The sequence below is a fragment of the Hyla sarda genome, chromosome 4 (assembly GCF_029499605.1).
Source record: "Hyla sarda isolate aHylSar1 chromosome 4, aHylSar1.hap1, whole genome shotgun sequence".
Lineage (NCBI taxonomy): Eukaryota > Metazoa > Chordata > Amphibia > Anura > Hylidae > Hyla > Hyla sarda.
The window spans coordinates 203,374,254-203,393,996 of record NC_079192.1 but is presented as its reverse complement, the minus strand read 5'-3'; the positions used below and the strand labels follow the sequence as shown (position 1 = coordinate 203,393,996).

General features: G+C 40.5%; 1 protein-coding gene, 1 long non-coding RNA gene and 1 other non-coding gene across 7 annotated transcripts in view; 2 read left to right on the top strand and 1 right to left on the bottom strand.

Annotated features, from left to right (window-relative positions):
* The first annotated feature begins 223 nt into the window (after positions 1-223).
* Positions 224-410, top strand: LOC130267898 (U2 spliceosomal RNA). The gene has a single exon (XR_008843328.1). It is a non-coding gene; the product is annotated as a U2 spliceosomal RNA (small nuclear RNA).
* Positions 411-3,279: 2,869 nt separating this feature from the next.
* On the bottom strand, positions 3,280-11,294 carry LOC130366965 (uncharacterized). 4 transcript variants are annotated; one of them, XM_056569352.1, is made up of 7 exons: positions 9,334-9,388; positions 9,151-9,211; positions 6,324-6,412; positions 5,555-5,671; positions 5,198-5,310; positions 5,054-5,122; positions 3,280-4,962 (listed from the first exon to the last, which is right to left on the bottom strand). In XM_056569352.1, the coding sequence occupies exon 7, from the start codon at positions 4,401-4,403 to the stop codon at positions 3,492-3,494; it is 912 nt and encodes a 303-aa protein (XP_056425327.1). In that variant the 5' UTR covers positions 4,404-4,962; positions 5,054-5,122; positions 5,198-5,310; positions 5,555-5,671; positions 6,324-6,412; positions 9,151-9,211; positions 9,334-9,388; the 3' UTR covers positions 3,280-3,491. The 4 variants fall into 3 exon arrangements, with proteins under 4 accessions (XP_056425327.1, XP_056425328.1, XP_056425326.1 ...); XM_056569351.1 differs by lacking the exon at positions 9,334-9,388 and having other exon boundaries at positions 9,151-9,289; XM_056569353.1 differs by lacking the exons at positions 9,151-9,211; positions 9,334-9,388 and adding an exon at positions 11,193-11,294.
* Positions 9,420-19,743, top strand: part of LOC130366966 (uncharacterized) — a 77,928-nt gene continuing 67,604 nt past the window's right edge. The window contains exon 1 of one of the 2 annotated variants that reach the window (XR_008892018.1): positions 9,420-9,527. This is a non-coding gene — a long non-coding RNA (uncharacterized LOC130366966). The remainder of the gene's footprint in view (positions 9,528-19,743) is intronic. The other variant, XR_008892015.1, reaches the window with a different exon arrangement.

Below are 19,743 nucleotides of genomic sequence, written 5' to 3'. Positions count from 1 at the left end.
AAATGTTTATCCGTAAAGATCCGTTATAGCATGTCTTTCTAACGTCCGTTAGTAAAAACCTTTCACCCTTTCCTGAACTCTCCTACCTGTTCACACCTTGACACAATAGAAGCTCCGACTCCTATTCAAAGTGTAGGGTATAAAAAGGGTCTTCAATGATCTTCTAGCAGTCTGAATTTCAGCACTGAGGTGAGTACAGACTAGACCATATTTTAATTTCACCATCGCTTCTCGGTCTTTTGGCTAAGATCGAGTGTAGTATCTGTTCTTATCAGTTTCATGCTATTGGCAGGTGACGCCAGTGTGGGACTGGTGGGGATGGGTGCTGCATGGTAGGGAGCAGGTTTACCGGGGCGTTCTGGGGCTGGTTCTGATGAATCAGCCCAACGGCTGCCCCGATATGACCTGCTTCCTCCGGGTCTCGCCATGAGGCTGAGAGGATCTAGAGCCGAGGTACTTTTGTGCCTCGGGGAATGGTGACCCCGAGGTGCCAAAACTCACTGGGTGTACTGGCTCACTGAATTGAAGCACGGGCACCATAATCTCTTCACCTTGTGGCACTCACCTCTTGATTCCTGGCCTTCTGGCTAGGATCAGAGACATTTTTATAGATCCGGCCAGATGTCCGGGCATTATATCTGCACACATTCACTTATTTATTATTTTTTGTCTCACTGTGTCTCTTTTTGCGTGTTGTGTGTCCACAGGATTTGTCAGGATGCGGTAGTCCTTCTGGGTGTCCCTCCTGGCGGTCTAGGGGAGGTGTGTGTGGCCATTAGGTTCCGCACCTCCCTGCAAACACCCTGGGTAATCCTGCTTTGGCAGGGTACCAACCGTTATCGGCTCTGCGGGCAGATACCTTGGCTAACGCCAAGGGGGATGCCGGGAGCATTTGTGGTCCCTTAGTAGCTTCGGCGAAAAGGGACATCGAACCTGGAACCTTGCAGGTACCTTTTGGTCCAGAGGCGAAGGGTAAGGTTTGTTGGGGGGCCTCTCTCCTATTGGAGAAGGGCTTGCGATAGACTGCATCCTCTGTGCACGTTTTTTTAGTGTAACACGGTTTCACTTTTTCTTGCACTCTGGGTGATTCGAGAGCACGTTCCTCGGCTCTTAGATTAAAAAAAAAAAAAAAAATTTTTATTTCACCATGTTTCCCACCTACCTTTCCTACAGTTACGCTGTTCTGCTGTGGCGTGTCCAAAGAATGAGAAGAAGAATACGAGATGCTGAAAGATGCCGACAACGCAGCCGAAGATATTGGATCCATCCCATCACTGGCACAGATGACCCACGGGGTTCACAGCACTTTGTATGTGGAGCTGCGGCAGCACCCCAAGAAGTTTGCAAGCTACGTACGGATGTCTGTATCAACATTCGATGACCTTCTAGCACGCATCAGTGAACGGATACGTCGGCAAGACACCCACCTGAGAAGGGGCATCTCACCAGAGGAAAGCCTAATCATAACCCTCAGGTATGTATTTATTTTTTTGCTTTTTTTCTTGCATTGTGTTCTACAAAATACTAAACCCCCCTTTTTATTTTTATTTTTTTAAGGTTCCTGGCATCCGTTGAGAGTTTTTCGTCGCTCCCCTTCCAGTTTCGCCTGGGAATTTCCACCATCTCTGGGATTGTTCGGACCACCTGCAATGCCCTGTGGGATTGCCTTCTAGAAGAATTTCTCCCACAGCCTTCTCCAGAACTTTGGCTTCAAATTGCAGAGAAGTTCCACAAAGTAACAGTTTCCAAACTGTGTAGGTGCAATCGATGGGAAGCACATCAGGATCCAGAAGCCAGCGCACACGGGGTCAGAGTACTTCAACTACAAGAAGTTCTTCTCCATCATACTTATGGCCATTGCGGATGCACAGTACAGATTCATCGCAGTGGACATCGGGTCATATGGAAGAACCGAAGACTCACGTGTGTTCAAGAACATGGGAGGAGGATCTACTCTGGTGAGATGGGACTTCCTGAACCAAGGGCCTTTCCTGGGACCGATGGACCTCCAATGCCTTTTGTTTTTATTGGGGATGAGGCTTTCCAGATGTGTGGCAACTTGCTGAAGCCCTACTCATCGAGTACTAGACCAACGCAAGCGGATCTTTAATTACAGACTGTCACGTGCAAGACAGTCACGTGCCTTTGGAATTTTTGTTGGCAAATGGCGAATATTCACACGGCCAATCCAATTGCACCCAGACGTGGTTGATCAGGTTGTTAAGGCAGCTGCTGTTCTACACAAATTCATCCTAACCAAGGAGCCTTCCCCCAGTGATGCAGAAGAAGTTGAATCAGCTCTGCCTGGACTACAGCAGACATCCAGAAGATCTACCCAGGCCATCATGCATCTCAGAGACTATTTTTCACAGTATTTCCTGACCGAAGCTGACATGGTGTCTTGGCAGGATCAAATGTTGTGAACTTTGTTGGAATTCTTTATATTTTGTTTTGCAATAAAGATCTTTAGCTTATGTTTATATCATTGTATGTTTGATTGCTTGCATGATGTTGGAGGGTGTACATTCTACAGCCCAGTGTCACGTCTCCACTGGGGCATAGAATGTTCACCCTCAAACATCATGCTAGCAATGTGCTTATATCATGTTGTGTTTGTACACATTGATTGCATGATGTTGGAGTGTACATTCTATGGCCCAGTGTCACATCTACACTGGGGCATAGAATGTACACCCTCCAACATCATGCTAGCAATGTGCTTATATCATGTTGTGTTTGTACACATTGATTGCATGATGTTGGAGTGTACATTCTATGGCCCAGTGTCATGTCTACACTGGGGCATAGAATGTACACCCTCCAACATCATGCTAGCAATGTGCTTATATCCTGCTGTGTTTGTACAAATTGATTGCATGATGTTGGAAGGTTTACATTCTATGGCCCAGTGTCAAGTCTATACTGGAGCATAGAATGTACATCCTCCAACATCATGCTAGCAATGTGCTTATATCATGTTGTGTTTGTACACATTGATGTTGGAGGGGGTACATTCTACGGCCCAGTGTCACGTCTACACTGGGGCATGGAATGTACATCCTCAAACATCATGCTAGCATTGTGCTTATCCGCATTTTGATTTCAAGATAGTAGAGTTGCACCTTCTACCACAACATTGTGAATGAAACACTGGGTGGTAGAAGGCCTTTAATATCCTGAAAGCAAAACCTTGATTTGTGTAAAAAAAATAGACAAAGTCAATAAATCGTTTTAAAAGAGAAATACTTTTATGTTTTTTTTTATTTATTTATATATATTTTTTTAAATAAAAATAATTTAACTAAAACATGGCTTTTTTTTAAGACATGGCTTTAGTGCCAAAACAACAATATCCCCACAGGCTTGCCATAAGTATGTAGGGAGGTCACAGGGAGGTCACATCATAGGTCTGTGAAAGAGGGCTGGGAAGGGACTTGGGAAGGGTCATGGGAACTGGGGTCCTCCGGGGGCCACAAGGAGTCAACTCTACCTTATGGGTAGACTCTGGGCGTTTCCACGGAATTTGGATGGGTAAAGGAATATTGTTGAAAAGGAGTGACAGGGGTGGGAATATTGGGTGGCAGAGGAAAATTGGGAAGAGGTGTGAAGGATGGGGTTGAAAATGAAGAGGGTTCTCCCTGGGACAGCATTTGGACCATACTATTGGAGGGTGTGGATGTAGGGCCAAAATGCTGTGGAGTTCCCAGGGAGTGGGGCAGGGTGTGGGACCGGGAGCGGTGGCTGGAGCGGTGGTGTGCTGGGGAGCGGTGACGGGCTGGGGAACAATGGCGGGAGCGGGAACGTTGGCTGGTTGTGGTACGGTGACGGGCTGGTGAACGGTGAAGGGATGGTGAACGGTGACGACCTGGTGAACTTGGGGTAGGGAATATGTGTAAATACGGGGAGTGATAAGGGGGGGGGGGGTCGGCAGGTTTGGTGGAGTTGTGAGGGGGGGAGGGAGTGTCTGGAGTGGGACAGCAGAGTCTAAGCACAAGGTCTGTTGACTCCTTGCGGAACTGAAACTGCTTCTCAAAGGGCAATTTCTCCACAAAGGGAGCCAAGCTCTGGAGATGGAGTAGAACGTCCGAAGGGGGACCAGTTGACGGCCCTGCCCCCGCCTGCCGTGACCAGCAAAACTCCTCCCTTAAGGCTTCCACTCTATCATCCAATCTCATAAAGCTCTCCTTTGTGAGCTTTATGAGATCTTCCAGGGTCCCTTGCTGTCTCCTACCAGTCCCCAACGGCCGGACCAAATCTCCTAAGGATACTTCAATCCTCTGGCGATTTGGTCGGAACAATGAGGAAGCTGGTAGGGGAGAATCTTCTTGCCCCTGATCAGCAGTGTCAGGGGATGGGCTATGGAGGGGTTTGGAGGGGGGTCCTGGTGGTGGCAATGGAGCCATGTTGACACTGGATTGTGTTATGAAAGAGAAAGATTAAAAAAAATTATTAGTTTTGTTTTTCCAAAATATTTAAATTTACAAAGGGAGAATAAAAAGACATGACATACTTCCGCATATCATGGCATTTTTGCAGGAATCCGAGGAGTGTGCAGTGGACATATGGTGTTTTGTGGGAGGCCCCAGATCCACTGGGCCTCTGTTCCTCCTCCCTTAGGTCCCTCATGTGCCGATCCCTGATGGAGTGCCAGTGATTTTTGATTCTATCACCTAGAAATAGGTTTATTAATAAAAACAATAAAAAAACATATAAAATCATGAAAAAATGTAAAACATCTTTACAGACAATCCATCACTCATGTGTGGACAGGTCCTCCCAGGTGTTAGATTGCTCTGTATATCTCCATCCAAAGAGCCCGGCATTGCTCACGCTTGGCGGGATTCTGGTCGGACTTATCCCAATGAGCAGGACGAGCCTCGATCATTGCGATCAGTAAGGTGTCATCCATGATCACATGGGCCTGCCCTGCCCTTCATAAGCCCGACCAGACCGAGCGCAGCCCTGGAAATATAAAGATTATGTGATTAGTTTTTCAAAAACTATAGTGTATTCATTTGACTATGCAAGAAATCACAATCTATAAAATACTCACGTGACCACGTCCTCTGCCACGAATACTAAGGACTCTGCCTCTTGTGGGTGCGGGCTGAGGTGCGGGACGCTATATAAAAAAAAATGATTTAATATACGTTTTAAAAGATGTACAACAAAATGCAAAAATTGGTACTATACATACTGGTTCGGGCTCTTTGGAAGGCTTATCCTGGGAGTCCAGGGGGACGACACTTGAGGGACACTCTCCTCCTTGGATTCCTGGGCAGAAAGCTCCTGTTCAGGAACTTTTTTATGCTGTAAAACCCAGAAAAAAAAATTACTTAAAGTAATTTATGCTGATTACTCAAATGGGTAAATACTCACACTTGAGTCAAAGACTGAGGAATAAAATTTTTCATAGCTGGCCTCCTAGAAGTTTAAACTTTTTTAGGATTTGAAATATGATGATAGAAAAAATAAAAAAAATTATGTTTAAATTAAATATTAAAAATGCAAATAAATTGATATATAATTTTTCAAAAAATATAAAAATACTCACACTGGAGCTTGAAGACGTGTTGCTCCCAGATTCAGAATCGTCTTCTGAGGTGTCATCAGGAATTCTTATCTTTTTTTTCAACATTTTTTACTTTGAGAAATTTCTTTGACATTTTTTCTATAAAGAAAAAATATAAAGGAGAAAAAAATGTCACTTTGGAAGATAAAAAAGGATGAATAAATCAAATATATACAAAAGGCAAAGTTGCGCCACAAGGTTCAAAATCAATCTGCACACTACCCTAGCAACATCATTCATGCCCCCATCAAAACTGCGTGCAAAAGTGCATATGTCCTGCAAAAATGCAAGTACATGGTGGACAGAAAAATGGCGTAGAGTGGCACCACACGGTCCAAAATCATAATGCAAACTTCCCTACCTAAAGCATTCAATACCACACACAAACGGCTTGCAAAAATGCAAATGTCCTGCAAAAATGCAAGAACATGGCTGACAGAAAAATGGCGCAGAGTGGCACCACACGGTCTAAAATCATAATGCAAACTTCCCTACCTAAAGCATTCAATACCACACACAAACGGCTTGCAAAAATGCAAATGACCTGCAAAAATGCAAGAACATGGCTGACAGAAAAATGGCGCAGAGTGGCACCACACGGTCTAAAATGATAATGCAAACTTCACTACCAAACATTAATTACCCCATACAAACTGCGGACAAAAATGCACGCAGCTACAAGCACATGTTCCCAAATACACTGAATAAGTAGAAAAAATAAAATAAAAAATATAACCACACATGTACTCACCTTCAGTGAGGGGTAATAAAATTTGAGGAAATTGTGAAGGGTTACGTAGGATTACGTCAGATTTGTATGGATCCTGCTGCTGCTGCCTCCTGCAGGATCAAGGAAGTAGAGAGAGGGAGGGGGCGTGAGCAAAACCATGTAACCAGCCTTGAGAAGGCTTTACTGAGCATGCTCAGTAAAATTAACGTCCGTTACAATAACGGACATTTACGGATTAATTTACTAACGTCCGTCGGCCATAGACTTCAATGTTAAAATATGACGGACGTTAATATATCCGTTACTTGAAACTGAAAAAAAAATTTGTGCAAGTCCCGTCACATGTTCTGAAAAAACTAACGTCCGTTAGTCATAACGGACTATTACGGATCTTTACTGATAATAAAAAAATCCCATAGACTTTAATGAGATTTTGTAACGGACGTATAACATCATTTTTTTTAACCTTTTCTGACAGAATTTCAAACGGATTTTTAAAACAGAGTAGTTTTGTAGTGTGAAAAGGGCCTAAAGCTCACAGCAAGCCATGTAACAACTCATAAAGCAAAGTGCAAAAAAATCAATAAGCACAATGCAAACAACATCGATATTAATACACATTACCTGGGATGCTCATGGTGCCTCTAGCCATATGGGGACCAGAGTGAACCCTCGACAATCGTTTCGTGGACAGATTCACTTCATCAGGAGGACATCCTGTTGAAGTGGATCTGTCCCTGAAACACTCGCTAGGCTTGCTAGCGAGTGTAAACTGTGTTACATTTGGTGCACTGGGGCGACCATGCCCCCTTCTCGTGAAACCATGTCGTCAATCTCTCTCAAGCCCTGCCCATTTGGCGAGCATGTTGGAGAAGGGCAAAAAATCACATAGCTGTAAACTCTATGGTCCAGATTTATCAAACTGTGTGAGAGAAAAAAAAAGGAGATATTTCTCCACAGCAACCAATCACAGCTCAGCAAACAAGCTGAGGTAAAGTTAAAGCTGAGCTGTGATTGGTTGCTGTGGGGAAAATCACTTCAAATTTTCTGACACAGTTTAATAAATCAGGGCCAATGGGTAACTGATCTCCTTACTTACCTGTTACTCAGTTAACTCCCACCTATTTTTAGTTTAGTGCATTGCCATCAGATTAGTATACAGTACATTTTAGGTGAAATATTTGTTCATGGTCTATCCTAATAAAGCCTTATGTTGCTATTTGAAAACTTGAGTTATATCCATTACGCTGCCTATACTCAGCCCATTAGGAAAAAAAGACATGAAAAGGTTTTTTTGTGCTGTCGACAGAGGAAATTTGAGGGGAATGGAGTTCATCTTTCTTAAATCCATAGGATTATCTGACAAATGCTTCAGGCTACACAAGCCCAGATACATCCAATAAAGCATGACCATGTGTATTGTGGCGGCAGCAATTAGAAGAGGGGGGCATAAATCTCAGACTTGTGTCATTCCCATCAATATTGATTCATATATATATTATTTTGTTTTTAATCTTGTCCTTTGGAAATGTTTTATTGTAGCAGTAAATGTCATTGGAACATTCAGCTGTTTAAATGCTTCATGCTGGCTGCCAGTATTGAATATTACTTCTCGGGGTGTTTTGGTAGCATTCTTCTGCTGTGTGCAACCTTGGTGTTTCACAATACAATCAAATCATGCTGGGATTTTGTTCTCCTACAGTGTATGAAATATGGATCTAGGATTTCAGAAAGTAAATGGCTTTGTTTTATTTTTTTTATATTATAAGATTACATTTATGATGGTACTTTTACACAGGACTAGTCTTATGTTCTGCATCATTTATGAACAACTGAGTTGCTCACAACTTAAAGGGTATAAACAGTTATCCATTTTTCTCTATTGCTGCAATCTACATTAAATAAAAAATAAGCAACTTTGCAAATACTTCTGATTATATATACTCTACCATTTTGTGTACACACCTAGATGTCTCCATTATTTCAAACTTTTTCTAATTTCCCCCAACTTTTTCTAATTTCCCCTTACCAACTCTCATCACTTCTACAGTCTTCAGCTTATGAAGAATAGGGGGTAAATAGAAAGGAGTAACTAGATTGTAGGCTAAAAGGGTATTCCGGTTTTGAAAAGACCAGCATCTCACATATCGATCTAACTAAATCCCCAGCCAGCGCAAAAGGCATGCCGGATTTAAGTAGAGGTGCACTCCTCTGTATAAATTCAGCAAGCCCATCCCTCCCTGACCTGGCAGAGATTTAAACTGCAGTTTATGCTTGCTAGCAAGGATCAATTTAGTGAGCTTGGCAAAAAAAAAAAAAGCATTTTTGAGTACAGTTGGCTTTAGTGCAAATGTCGAGAATTTATTTTTTATTTTTTGCCAATTCTCACTATTTCCCCTTTGATAAATTCCCCCCATAATAGCACAACATGTCTTTTTGCCAAAGTAATATCTGTGCTGTGCGTTGTCTCTCTCTCTCTCTCTCTCTATCTCTCTATCTCTCTCTCTCTATCTCTCTCTCTCTCTCTCTCTCTCTCTCTCTCTCTCTCTCTCTCTCTCTCTCTCTCTCTCTCTATCTCTCTCTCTCTATCTCTCTCTATCTCTATCTCTCTCTCTCTATCTCTCTCTCTATCTCTCTCTCTCTCTATCTCTCTCTATCTCTCTCTCTCTCTCTCTCTATCTCTCTCTCTCTCTCTCTATATATATCTCTCTCTCTCTCTATCTCTCTCTATCTCTCTCTCTCTCTCTCTCTCTCTCTCTCTCTCTCTCTCTCTCTCTATCTCTCTCTCTCTCTATCTATCTATCTATCTATCTCTCTATCTATCTATCTAATATAGGTAGGCACTCACCAGTAGGAAGTCTTATAAATCCTCTAAAACTCTTTGTGCCCTGCTCTTTTCTTGGCTCCCCCTACGGGAAACAAAGATCATATGTCTTGTCTGTGTAAACATGGGCCTGGCTTGTTGCTTTGTCTCCTTGCAAGTCAGGCTAGGCTAGTTAGTCAGGGAACAATGGGGGATATTTTTCCAAACCTGTGCAGAGTGATGCAGTTGCCCATAGAAACCAATCAAGTCACTACTTTCATTTTTCACAGGTCTCTGTAAGAATTAAAGAAGTGATCTAATTGGTTGCTATGGGCAACTACACCACTGTTCCTCTGCACAGGTTTTGATAAAGTTCCCCCAATAAGCGGAAAGATGACCCAGATTGTTGAAAGCAGGCAAAAGTAAGTAGTATCCAGCCAATGGGGAGTATTTTTTTATTATTATTATTATTTTTTTTATGGATCGTTGGATAACCTATTTAAGACTACTTAAAAGATTTGCTTTCATTCTGTACAGTGATCCCTCAACTTACAATGGCCTCAACATACAATAGTTTCAACATACAATGTTCTTTTCTGGACCTTTGTAACTTGAAACCAGACTCAACATACAATGTACAGACAGTCCAGATCTGTGAATCACAACTGGAGGAACTGACCAATCAGAATGGGCATTTTACTGGTAAATCACCTCTATTAATGAAGTGTATGCACTGACTGGCTGTCTGGTAGCGCCCCCTACAGTACAGGGAGGAACTACAAGTTATGTACTACTCCTTACCTGTGCCAGGGTTAGCTGCTCCTTTGGACACCAAGTAAGGACGGCTCCATTTGGGACAGTGTACACTGTACAGGACCCTGAAGAAGCTTCTGTCCTCTACATAAACCATTGTTTTCCGACCAGGGTGCCTCCAGCTGTTGCAAAACTACAAATCCCAGCATGCCCGGACAGCCAGCGGCTGTCCGGGCATGCTGGGAGTTGTAGTTTTGCAACAGCTGGAGGCACTCTGGTTGGGAAACACTGACATAGACAGTGATTTACAGCTCCCAGCAGATCTTTCTTACTTTTATATGTAAGGACTTGCTTTATCTGTATTAGTTATCTACTTTTTTTTTTTCTTAAATTCTCACCTTTTCCTATTTTTGGATGACATTTTGGTGGCTTCAGAACCAATTACCAGGTTTCCATAGAGTTCTGGTCTCAACATACAATGGTTTCAACATACAATGGTCGCCCTGGAACCAATTCATATTGTAACTTGAGGGACCACTGTATACATAAAGAACAGAGCTGATCTTTTTGTCACCAAATACCTCTGCATTTGGGTACATGAAAGACCACACACCTATTACCCACCAAAAAGCATTGTAGTGGTAGTATGTAGATGAGTTCCCCATTCTATTCCATTAGGTGTTATTACAGTTTAACTTAGTGTTGCTCGCGAATATTCGCAATGCGAATTTTATTCGCGAATATCGCATATTCGCGAATATTCGCGAATATAGCGCTATATATTCGTAATTAAGAATATTCATTTTTTTTTTTTTTTTCTTTCACAGTACACATCACAGTGATCATCCCTCTCTGCTTCCAGATTGTGTGGTGTAAAGAAGGCTCTAATACTACTGTGGGAGACTGGTGTGTGATTTTTCGCATATGCGAAGATTTGCATATGCGAATTTTCGCTTATGCTAATTTTTATACATGCTAATTTTCGCATGCGCGGATTTTCGCAGGAATATTACGAATATGCGAATATTCGCGAATATGTGACGAATATTCATCCATATATTCGGGAATATTCGCGAATTCGAATATGGCCTATGCCGCTCAACACTATTTAACATGTTATACAGTTAGTTTTTGCCCCATACAAATCATAGCAAAAACCATTTCATAAGCTATTTTCTAATAAGCCAAGATGGAGTAGCTTTAAGTGGCATTGAGTGTTGGCATTTTCTCAAAAGAATTGCATTTTTTTTTTCATTTCCTTTAGTAACAAAACATCATAGCACTTTGTAAAAACCTCTTACTGCAATAATTCTTTGTGAACGTGCCAAGCTTACATTCAAATGTGCTTGCATCTTAATTTTCTTCTAAATATGGCTGTCATCCAAAAGGCACTGGAGAAAAAATACAGCTCTTCTCTGTTATAGCTTCCTGCAAATGTTTGACTTACTTCTGGTATAATGTGTCTGTGAACATACAGTATCTTCATGCTGAGGAACAAATAGAAACAGGGACTTATTGGCACTGAATCTGTCATATGTTTGTTGCACCTATTTAAAGGAACGCCAGGGAAAAATGATACTCTGTGTAATGCCTAAAGCAGTGCCTAAGGGGGCTATACATGATAGAGAGAAACCCTGCATAATGCATCACCCCCATTGCTATAGTTGTTTAGTAATATAGCAATGGGAGTGTCTTCATTTAGTTGGGTGCAGCAATACCCTTTCAAAACTCTAGTAGAATCAGAATGAAGCCCTCTTCTGGTTCATAGAATCCCAACACATCATCCTTGGACAGCTTGCTAGTTGGTTATCCTTTTGGCAGAAAATGGTGGCATAACTACTGGTTGTTTCAGAAAGTCTACAGTAAAGACAGATAACATTTGTATGAATTAAGCCCCTTTCTCATGGGTTCCATAGAGGTTGCAAACATATGTACATTCTGAGGTGACACATTGTTTTAAATTGACACAACCCCTGGACAAGGGGCAAATGTATTCTATCATCATTTATGTATAATGACCTATAACCTACAGGAATGACATGGGTCAGGCTTTAGAAAGCCCCACTAAGGTAGAGAGACATATATTTCCCTTTTCATGGAAAGGCCCTGCCCACCAGACCCACATGTTCATTTAAGTAAGGTTGTAGCATTTTATGCTCTTCAAAAATTCATACTCCTATTAAGGCTACATTCACATCAAGTTTATATCAATACGGCCGCCGCACCGCACGGACCCGTGCCGCACCCCATTCATTTGAATGAGCTGAACAGAGTCAGATAGGCCGGCTTATTTATGGACCTTAATCTGCCATGGTCTTTAGTCCGGCAATAAAACTGATATGGTTAAAAAATGAGCCAACCAGAGTCACTAGATTCAATTGAATGGGGTGTGGTGGGGATACGGCAGCGGACTGTTTTTAAATTCCCCTGCTGGTTTTGGCAGCTGTATTGCACAAACGTTTTGTGAATGTACGCTAAGTTGTATGGCAACCCATACAACACAACGTTTTAGGCATCGCAGATCAGCTCCTAATTTGATAAGTGTCATTAATATCCTTCTAGTTGTTCAGTTTTTTATTACACACTGCATGCTGGTCACTTTTCATTTAGCAAATTATTCTGTCATTTGGATCCAGAAGAAGGAATAAACCTCCAAGTCAGAAACCAATTTTCCTCATATTAGGGTAAAAATTCCCTGACTCCAAATATGGCAATAAATCCCTGGATCAGCAGTTCATCTTTAGCAATTTAATAACTTTAAATAAATTTACTATTACAACTTATTTTATAGTCTCACTGGGTCTTTACCTAGACATACCTGACACGTACTTGATATAGTTTGATCTATTAATACATTATTATTATTATTTTTATTATTATTAATTTTATGTTTACATCACCATTCATTTCAGAGTGCTGTAGATTGTGTAAGGGGCTAAAATACATAGCATCACAGTAGCTAGAACATTAAAAATCAATAAAGTAAATAACATACTGATACAGAGGCCAACCTTCCGCCATCTTTTTTTTTCTATACTAAATAAAATAACCTGACTTTTAATAATCTTTCTGGGTACTGTAGTTCACCCATTCTATTGCCCACCTTTGAACCTGCCCTAACCCTTTGTCTTGTGCACTGGTGCCCCAAACTGTACACAATGAGGGAGATAAATAAAAGCTGTCTAATTCTTAGACATTTTTAACTTAGACTAGACAGTCTAAGTGTACGCCAGATTTTTAACAGTGGCTCAGGCTGTTTAAAAATTTAGCAAAACTTTAAAACTGCCTAGTCTAAGTTTTAGACTACTTTAAAGTGGCTTACATTTCAAAACAAAATTGTGCGCTCAAAAAGTTGCACTTTTTTTTCAACATGTAAAACAGGTCCTTATTTCTGAAGTCACACCAACTTTTCACTAAGCTGCATCCCGCGCCATGCATGGTGCACAACCTTTTTTTTTTTTTGTCTAAAATCTGTCTTTTAACAAGAGCACCGGTTTATTTTAAGTGCAAACTGCACCACTATTCTGGCTTACATACTTTTATCTCCTCTATACATCACTAGGCAGACTGTAAATGGAATATTGGAGAAGTAGAACTATTTTTCCATTTTGTGTATCTATGCTTCGAACGATGTAGCCCATGATTTTATTTTCCTTTGCATATCAGGTGGAGTTAAAGCAAAATGCCAACATTGCCAAGGATCAGCATTCTGGTTTCTTAGGTAACTGAAAGATCCAGCTGGAAGCATAGGATGACATGTAAACTTGTTCATTAGTTGGGTAACCTCTCTTTATAGGGGTACTCCGGTGGCAAACAATTTTTTTCAAATCAACTGGTGCCAGAAAATGGAACAGATTAGTAAATTACTTCTATTAAAAAAACTTTAATCCTTCAAGTACTTATCAGCTGCTATGGGGAGCAAATCCCCATAGCAAACCTCTCCTGCTATGGACAGTTCCTGACACGGACAGAGGTGTCAGCAGAGAGCACTGTGGTCAGACAGGAAAGAACAACTCAGCTTCCTCTGGAGCATTCAGCAGCTGATAAGTACTGAAAGGATTGTTAGAGAAGTCATTTACAAATCTGTTTTAAGTTTCTGGAACCAGTTGATTAGAAAAAAATATTAATTTCCACCAGAATACCTCTTTAATACTTTTCTAGTTTTCCTTTTAACCTTTTCATGAAAACATTTGAGGAGTGAGAATAGAAAACATTCCAAAACACTGAATGAAAGCTCAGAATGACTTTTGAAAACACATTGCAAAATAATCCGTACAATGAAAGTAAACAATTCTATATGTGACCTCCTGTCCTGGGGACAATAACCATTGTATTCTGCTTGGATCTATAGAGAACCATAAGCATGCTGCTTAGAGAGGTGGTTCAGCTTGGCGAAATACATTTGCTGTAGTCTGAATACAGGTTTGGCTCTTGGCAAGACTCTAAACCTCACAATACCTTTAGAGCTGCATCGCTCAGAACAGTACTTCACTGTACATGAAAGCCATAATCTGCATTTATACGCGCCCAGAAATCAAGGTCTTTTGTAATGTTTTATAACACTCCATCACTTTCCAAACAGTTCGACTGATTGATATCTGTGAACCTGAACAGTGTCACCAAGTTCCAGCCAGTGTGTGAATAGGAGCAATTTACTGAAGAGCATATTCAATGCCGAGCACCGTATTGGCATGAACACGAATTACCTCAGCATGCACTGTCATTTCACCTTCTCCCATGTTAGATAGAACATTATCTATAGGGAGCGAAATTTATGAATAGAAATGGAAATCTGATCATGTGGCTACAGCATTTAAGTAGAAAGATATTTGGATCAATGGAAGTACTAAAAAAAAGTTGTTTCTGGGGTGTATGTGTTCAGATAAAGATATAGTTGTGGGGAAAAAGGTTTAAGCTTTGCATACACAAAAGGCAACATTGCAATATTTAGCATTTTATTGTAAAATGTCGCAAAATAAAACGTACTGAAGAATCTATTAGAAGACTTGCATGCCTTGTTCTGTTTTCCATTATGTATCACGTCCCCTCCAATAGACTTGCATTGAGGGGGCGTGGCGTGATGTCACACTGGGCGGAGTTGTGATGTCCCGATACTCCAGCCCCCGTGGTCATCACGTTGCACACTTGGAGCCTCCAGCGCTGCGGAAAGCTTGCAAAGGTGGGTGCTGAATTACAGATTGCGGGGCTCCCCAGCGGCAGGACCCCGCGATCAGACATCTTATCCCCTATCTTTTGGATAGGGGATAAGATGTATTGGGCCAGAGTACCCCTTTAAGTAATTTTTTTTTACTTACATATAGTAAAAATCATGGGAAATTAAGAATAGCTGCACATTCTAGTTGTGAACTAGACTATGATTTTTATTATGAACATGGTAGACAAATTTTGGAGCTTTTCCTTATATATATATATAAAGAAAATGAGATGTTTCCAGGGGTGATCTTGTTATTTCTGGAGAGCATTTCTATTGTCATGTGTGGTGGCCATTGTGATTAGTGATGCAAACCATTTTCATAGCTGTACTATAGAGATTTATTATCCTATGACAAAGATCTGAAATGGTTACTGGCATTCACACGGGGACATGTAAATAGAGCATTTGTGAGTGAAATAAGAAATGACTATACTTGCACACAAAAAAAACCTCAAACTATTAACCCATGTTAGGCACAACATCAGTCTTGTCTTTAAATGGACATATCAAGGTTGCACAGTTTTAATGTTGACTATTTGACATCTCAAAAATTTTCTATTATTTACAACAACGTGAGTGAGTTGCTGATAATTTTAATTCTACAGCAAATAAACTGAGAGACCTTCCATGGAACCCCATCTTTTTTTTTTTTTTTTAAGAAGGAAGCATACATATATGACATTGTGGCCTCTTTTTTTTTTTTTTTTTAGCCGGGATGGGTTTATGTTACCACTATATAAGCACTGATATAACCATTATTCCCCCCCCCCTTAAGAGTGACCATATAGGGGGACATTTATCAAAGCATTTAGTAGGTTTTTTTTTTTGCTTAAAATTGTCGCAAAAATCTTGCACTTGCGACTACTCTTTTTTTCTGCAACTTTTTGCATGTTCAGTGTCCTAAGCAAAAAATAAAAATCTTGCTTACCAAAGCAAAAAGTGATTTTTGACTTGCAGTGGCCAGAGATTTATCAAGTGCGAAAGTCGCAAAAAAAAGTCGCATTACATGAAAAAACCTACTAAATTTACTTCAGCTCAAACATGGAGCAGAAAAAGCCACTACCAAAGCCAAAAAAGAAAAATTGCTTACATGAAAGAAATTTATCAACAGGCTGAAAGCAGTTGATAAATAAGTCGCACATAAGCAAAAAAAATGTAAGAAATAAAATAACTAAAAAAAGGAATACATAAGCAAACATTGATAAATGTCCCCATAGTGATTACTTGGTATATACATGGAAAGCCAGCTCACCCTCTAACTGCGAAGAGATCCAGGCGATCGGATATCCACAGTGCAAGGGAGCAAATTGTAGCATCAAGAGAAAAAGTCCATCGCTCCTCAGATGGTAGATAAAATAAAGGCTGTATTAGAATGTATTAGAATCCTTTTATAATGCACTGGTACATATCTGTATGCTGATTTTAAAAGGATTCTAATAAAGCCGTTATTTTATCCATCATCCGAAGAGCACTGGACTTTTTCTCTTGATACATATATTGTGATTACAGTATAGATACATCCATTTGCTCCCAGGTGACGTCCTCTCTGATCAGAGTAGTTTTCTTTTCCATCTGGCACAGACCGCAATGATGACTTCTTTTAGCCAAAATTTGTCTCTGCAAAATCGGTCAGACAAAAATCTTAGGCTCCCCACTTCTCAAGCAATCTTCCCAAATTTTTCACAACCAAAGTGCAGCATACATTAATAATGTCCCCTTAAGCTCCTCACACAGTAATAGTGCTAACTGTATTAGTGCCCCCATATAGTTGTAGTCTTCCTTTATTTAGGTACACCTCCCCATTTGAGTAGACTCCCTAAATAGTAGGTAGGTAGAGTCCTATTTGGTAAATAGCTAGACACAGAATTTAATAGATAGGAAGGCCCCCATAAGATAGATAAGTATGCAAGTAAGTAAACGCCCATTAGGTAAGTAGCCTCAGTTTTAGGGAGACCTGTCCTCCCATAATAGTGAAGTAGTAACCCCTTCATATTAGCTAGGTAGCTCGTAGCACTACCATATTACACAGTTACATAGTTGATAAGGTTGAAAAAACACAACTTGTTCATCTAGTTCAACCTATAACTCTACTATGTTGATTCAGTAGAAAGAAAAACAAAACCTTATGGGGCAGTTGCCAGGTGCTCCATACTAGGGGGAAAATTCCTTCCCAATTCCAAATATATCAATCAGAATAAATCCCTGGATTGACATCCCACCTCTAGAAATCTATTGAGTACCTGTCACCAAATAAAACTTTTAATATAATGTTCCTTGTGTAATTTGCAGACACTTTCCCATTCACTTGCTTTTAAAATTATCAACAGGTGGCTCTGTTCTGTTCCCTGCCACAATTAATACAGTGAGTTCGGTCTCCTCCCAGCCTGGCCGGAGACCAAACTCAGGAAGTGTTTCTCTGCACTGAGCTTGATTGTCAGCTGCACAGAAAGTGAAAGCTCCACAGATTCTCACAGAAAGCTGCACAGACTGACAGCTGAAGGAGAGCCTCACTGAAATCTGCACAGACTGAAACACAGAGCACAGAGCCTGAGGTTTTCTATTTATCACAGTACTGCAACCATGTGAGGACGGAAGTGGTCCCCCAGCAGGCTTCAGAGATGTCATGCCTGCCGGGAAACGCCCACATTCTCCTGCTGGGAAATTGCACTATGCAAGCAAGAAGAAAGGTAAGATACACAGCTTTTTAAAGCTCTGAAATAGTTTTTAAGGGCAGGAGGGGTGTTAGGAATAGTTAGGGAACATAGCCTGAGGTAGTTGAGAACAGTTTATTTGGTGTCAGGTACATTTTAACCATAGCTTGTAAAGTTATATATTTTTTAACCCCTTTACTCAATAGCCTGTTTTGACTTTAATGACCAAGGCAAATTTTCAAAATCTGACATGCATCCACTTATTTGGTAATAACTTTGGAACGCTTTTACTTATGAAAGCGATTCTGAGATTGCTTTTTTTTTGTGACATATTGTACTTTACATTAGTGGTAAATTTTGATTAATATATTTAGCATTTTTTGTAAAAAATAAAAAAAGGAAAAATTAGCCATGCCACACCAAATTAATGATTATTTCACATCTACCATATGTATACTTTATGTTCCAATTATTTGATAAACATTCTTTTACTTTTTTAGAATGTTAGAGGGTTTATAAGTTTAGTAGCAATTTTCCAGATTTTCAAGAAAATTGCAAAATCTGATTTTTCAGGGACCAGTTCAGTTCTGAAGTGGAATTGAGAGGCCTGTATGTGACCCCATAAATCACCCCATTTTATAAAGTGCACCCCTTAAAGTAGTCAGAATTACATTAAAGAAGTTTATTAACCCTTTAGGCGTTTCACAGAAATAAAAGCAAAAGTGGAGGCGTAATTAAAAATTTTTTGTAGATTTTTCATTTTAATCCATTTTCTTCTGTAACACAGTAGGTGTTGACAAAAAAAATAAAACTCCGACATACTTAGAAATATCCTATATGTGGCCTTTGTGCACTACGTGTCTCTCACACAGGCCTCAGACATGAAGGCATGCTGTGTGGATTTCGGGGCATCCTTTTAGTTTAGGATATTTTGTTGGCAACAAATAAAATTACAGGGGCCTTGGGGTGCAAAAATATTTTTGGAAGACAAGTTGACGCTTTCATTGGTACCATTCTGGGGTACATGTGACACTGATCATTTTTTATTTTATTTTTTATGAGGTGGTATACATAAAATTTTTTATTCTGGGGTTGTTTTCTATTTTATTTTTTAGGTTGTTCGTCATGCGGCATAAATTACATGTTAATTTTACACTGCAGGTTGATACGATTATGGCGATACCAAGTGTATGTACTTTTTTAAAAATATTTTAGTTCATTTATGACATTTAAGTCGCTGCATTCTGTGAGCTGTAACTTTTTCATTTTTTCACTGACGCAAGGACTTTTTTGCGGGACATGTTGATGTATTAGGGGGGACTATTTTTGGGGGTGTATTATACACATATATAATTTATTTTATTATTTTTTTAATATTTTTTTTCACATTGTATTTTTTAATATTTTCACTTTTTTATTCCACTTTTTTCACACTTTAGTTTTTTTTCTTTTACTATTATACACATAATTCAATGGAGTACACATCTGTACTCCATTGAATTATGCCTATGTCTGTCAGTACTGACAGGCATAGGATAGATCAGTCCCTATCTTAGGTAGGGACTGATCGCTTATGTTGCCATTACAACGGAGGCCAGTGTAAGGCCTCTGGCTGCCTTGGCAACCATTGGCGGTCTGCTTTCACTTTGCAGAGTTCCGATCAGCGCCGATCTGTTACCATAATAGACGCTGTGGTCTATTATGGTAACAGGGTTAACCCAGGATGGGAGCGCAGCCTCCTCTGATGGGGCCCCCCTTACCACCAATCGCTTCACACAGTGAAGCGGCGGAGGAGAGGGGGAAAGAGGAGACCCACACCAGATCCCTGCTATTGGTCCGTCTGTACTGACGGACCAATAGCAGCGATCGCCGGCCGGGGACCGCTGCCCTTGGTCCCTGGCCGGCTTCAGGGAGGCTCGGCGGTGCATTTTATTCTCATCAGGTACATGTACGTGGTGATGCGGGAAGTCATCCCTAATCGCCACGTACATATACCTGATTTTGAGTTGTTTACTGTCC

Excerpts from the sequence above, each read along its gene's own strand:
- LOC130366965 (XM_056569353.1), bottom strand. The coding sequence starts at position 4,403 with ATGGCTCCATTGCCACCACCAGGACCCCCCTCCAAACCCCTCCATAGC.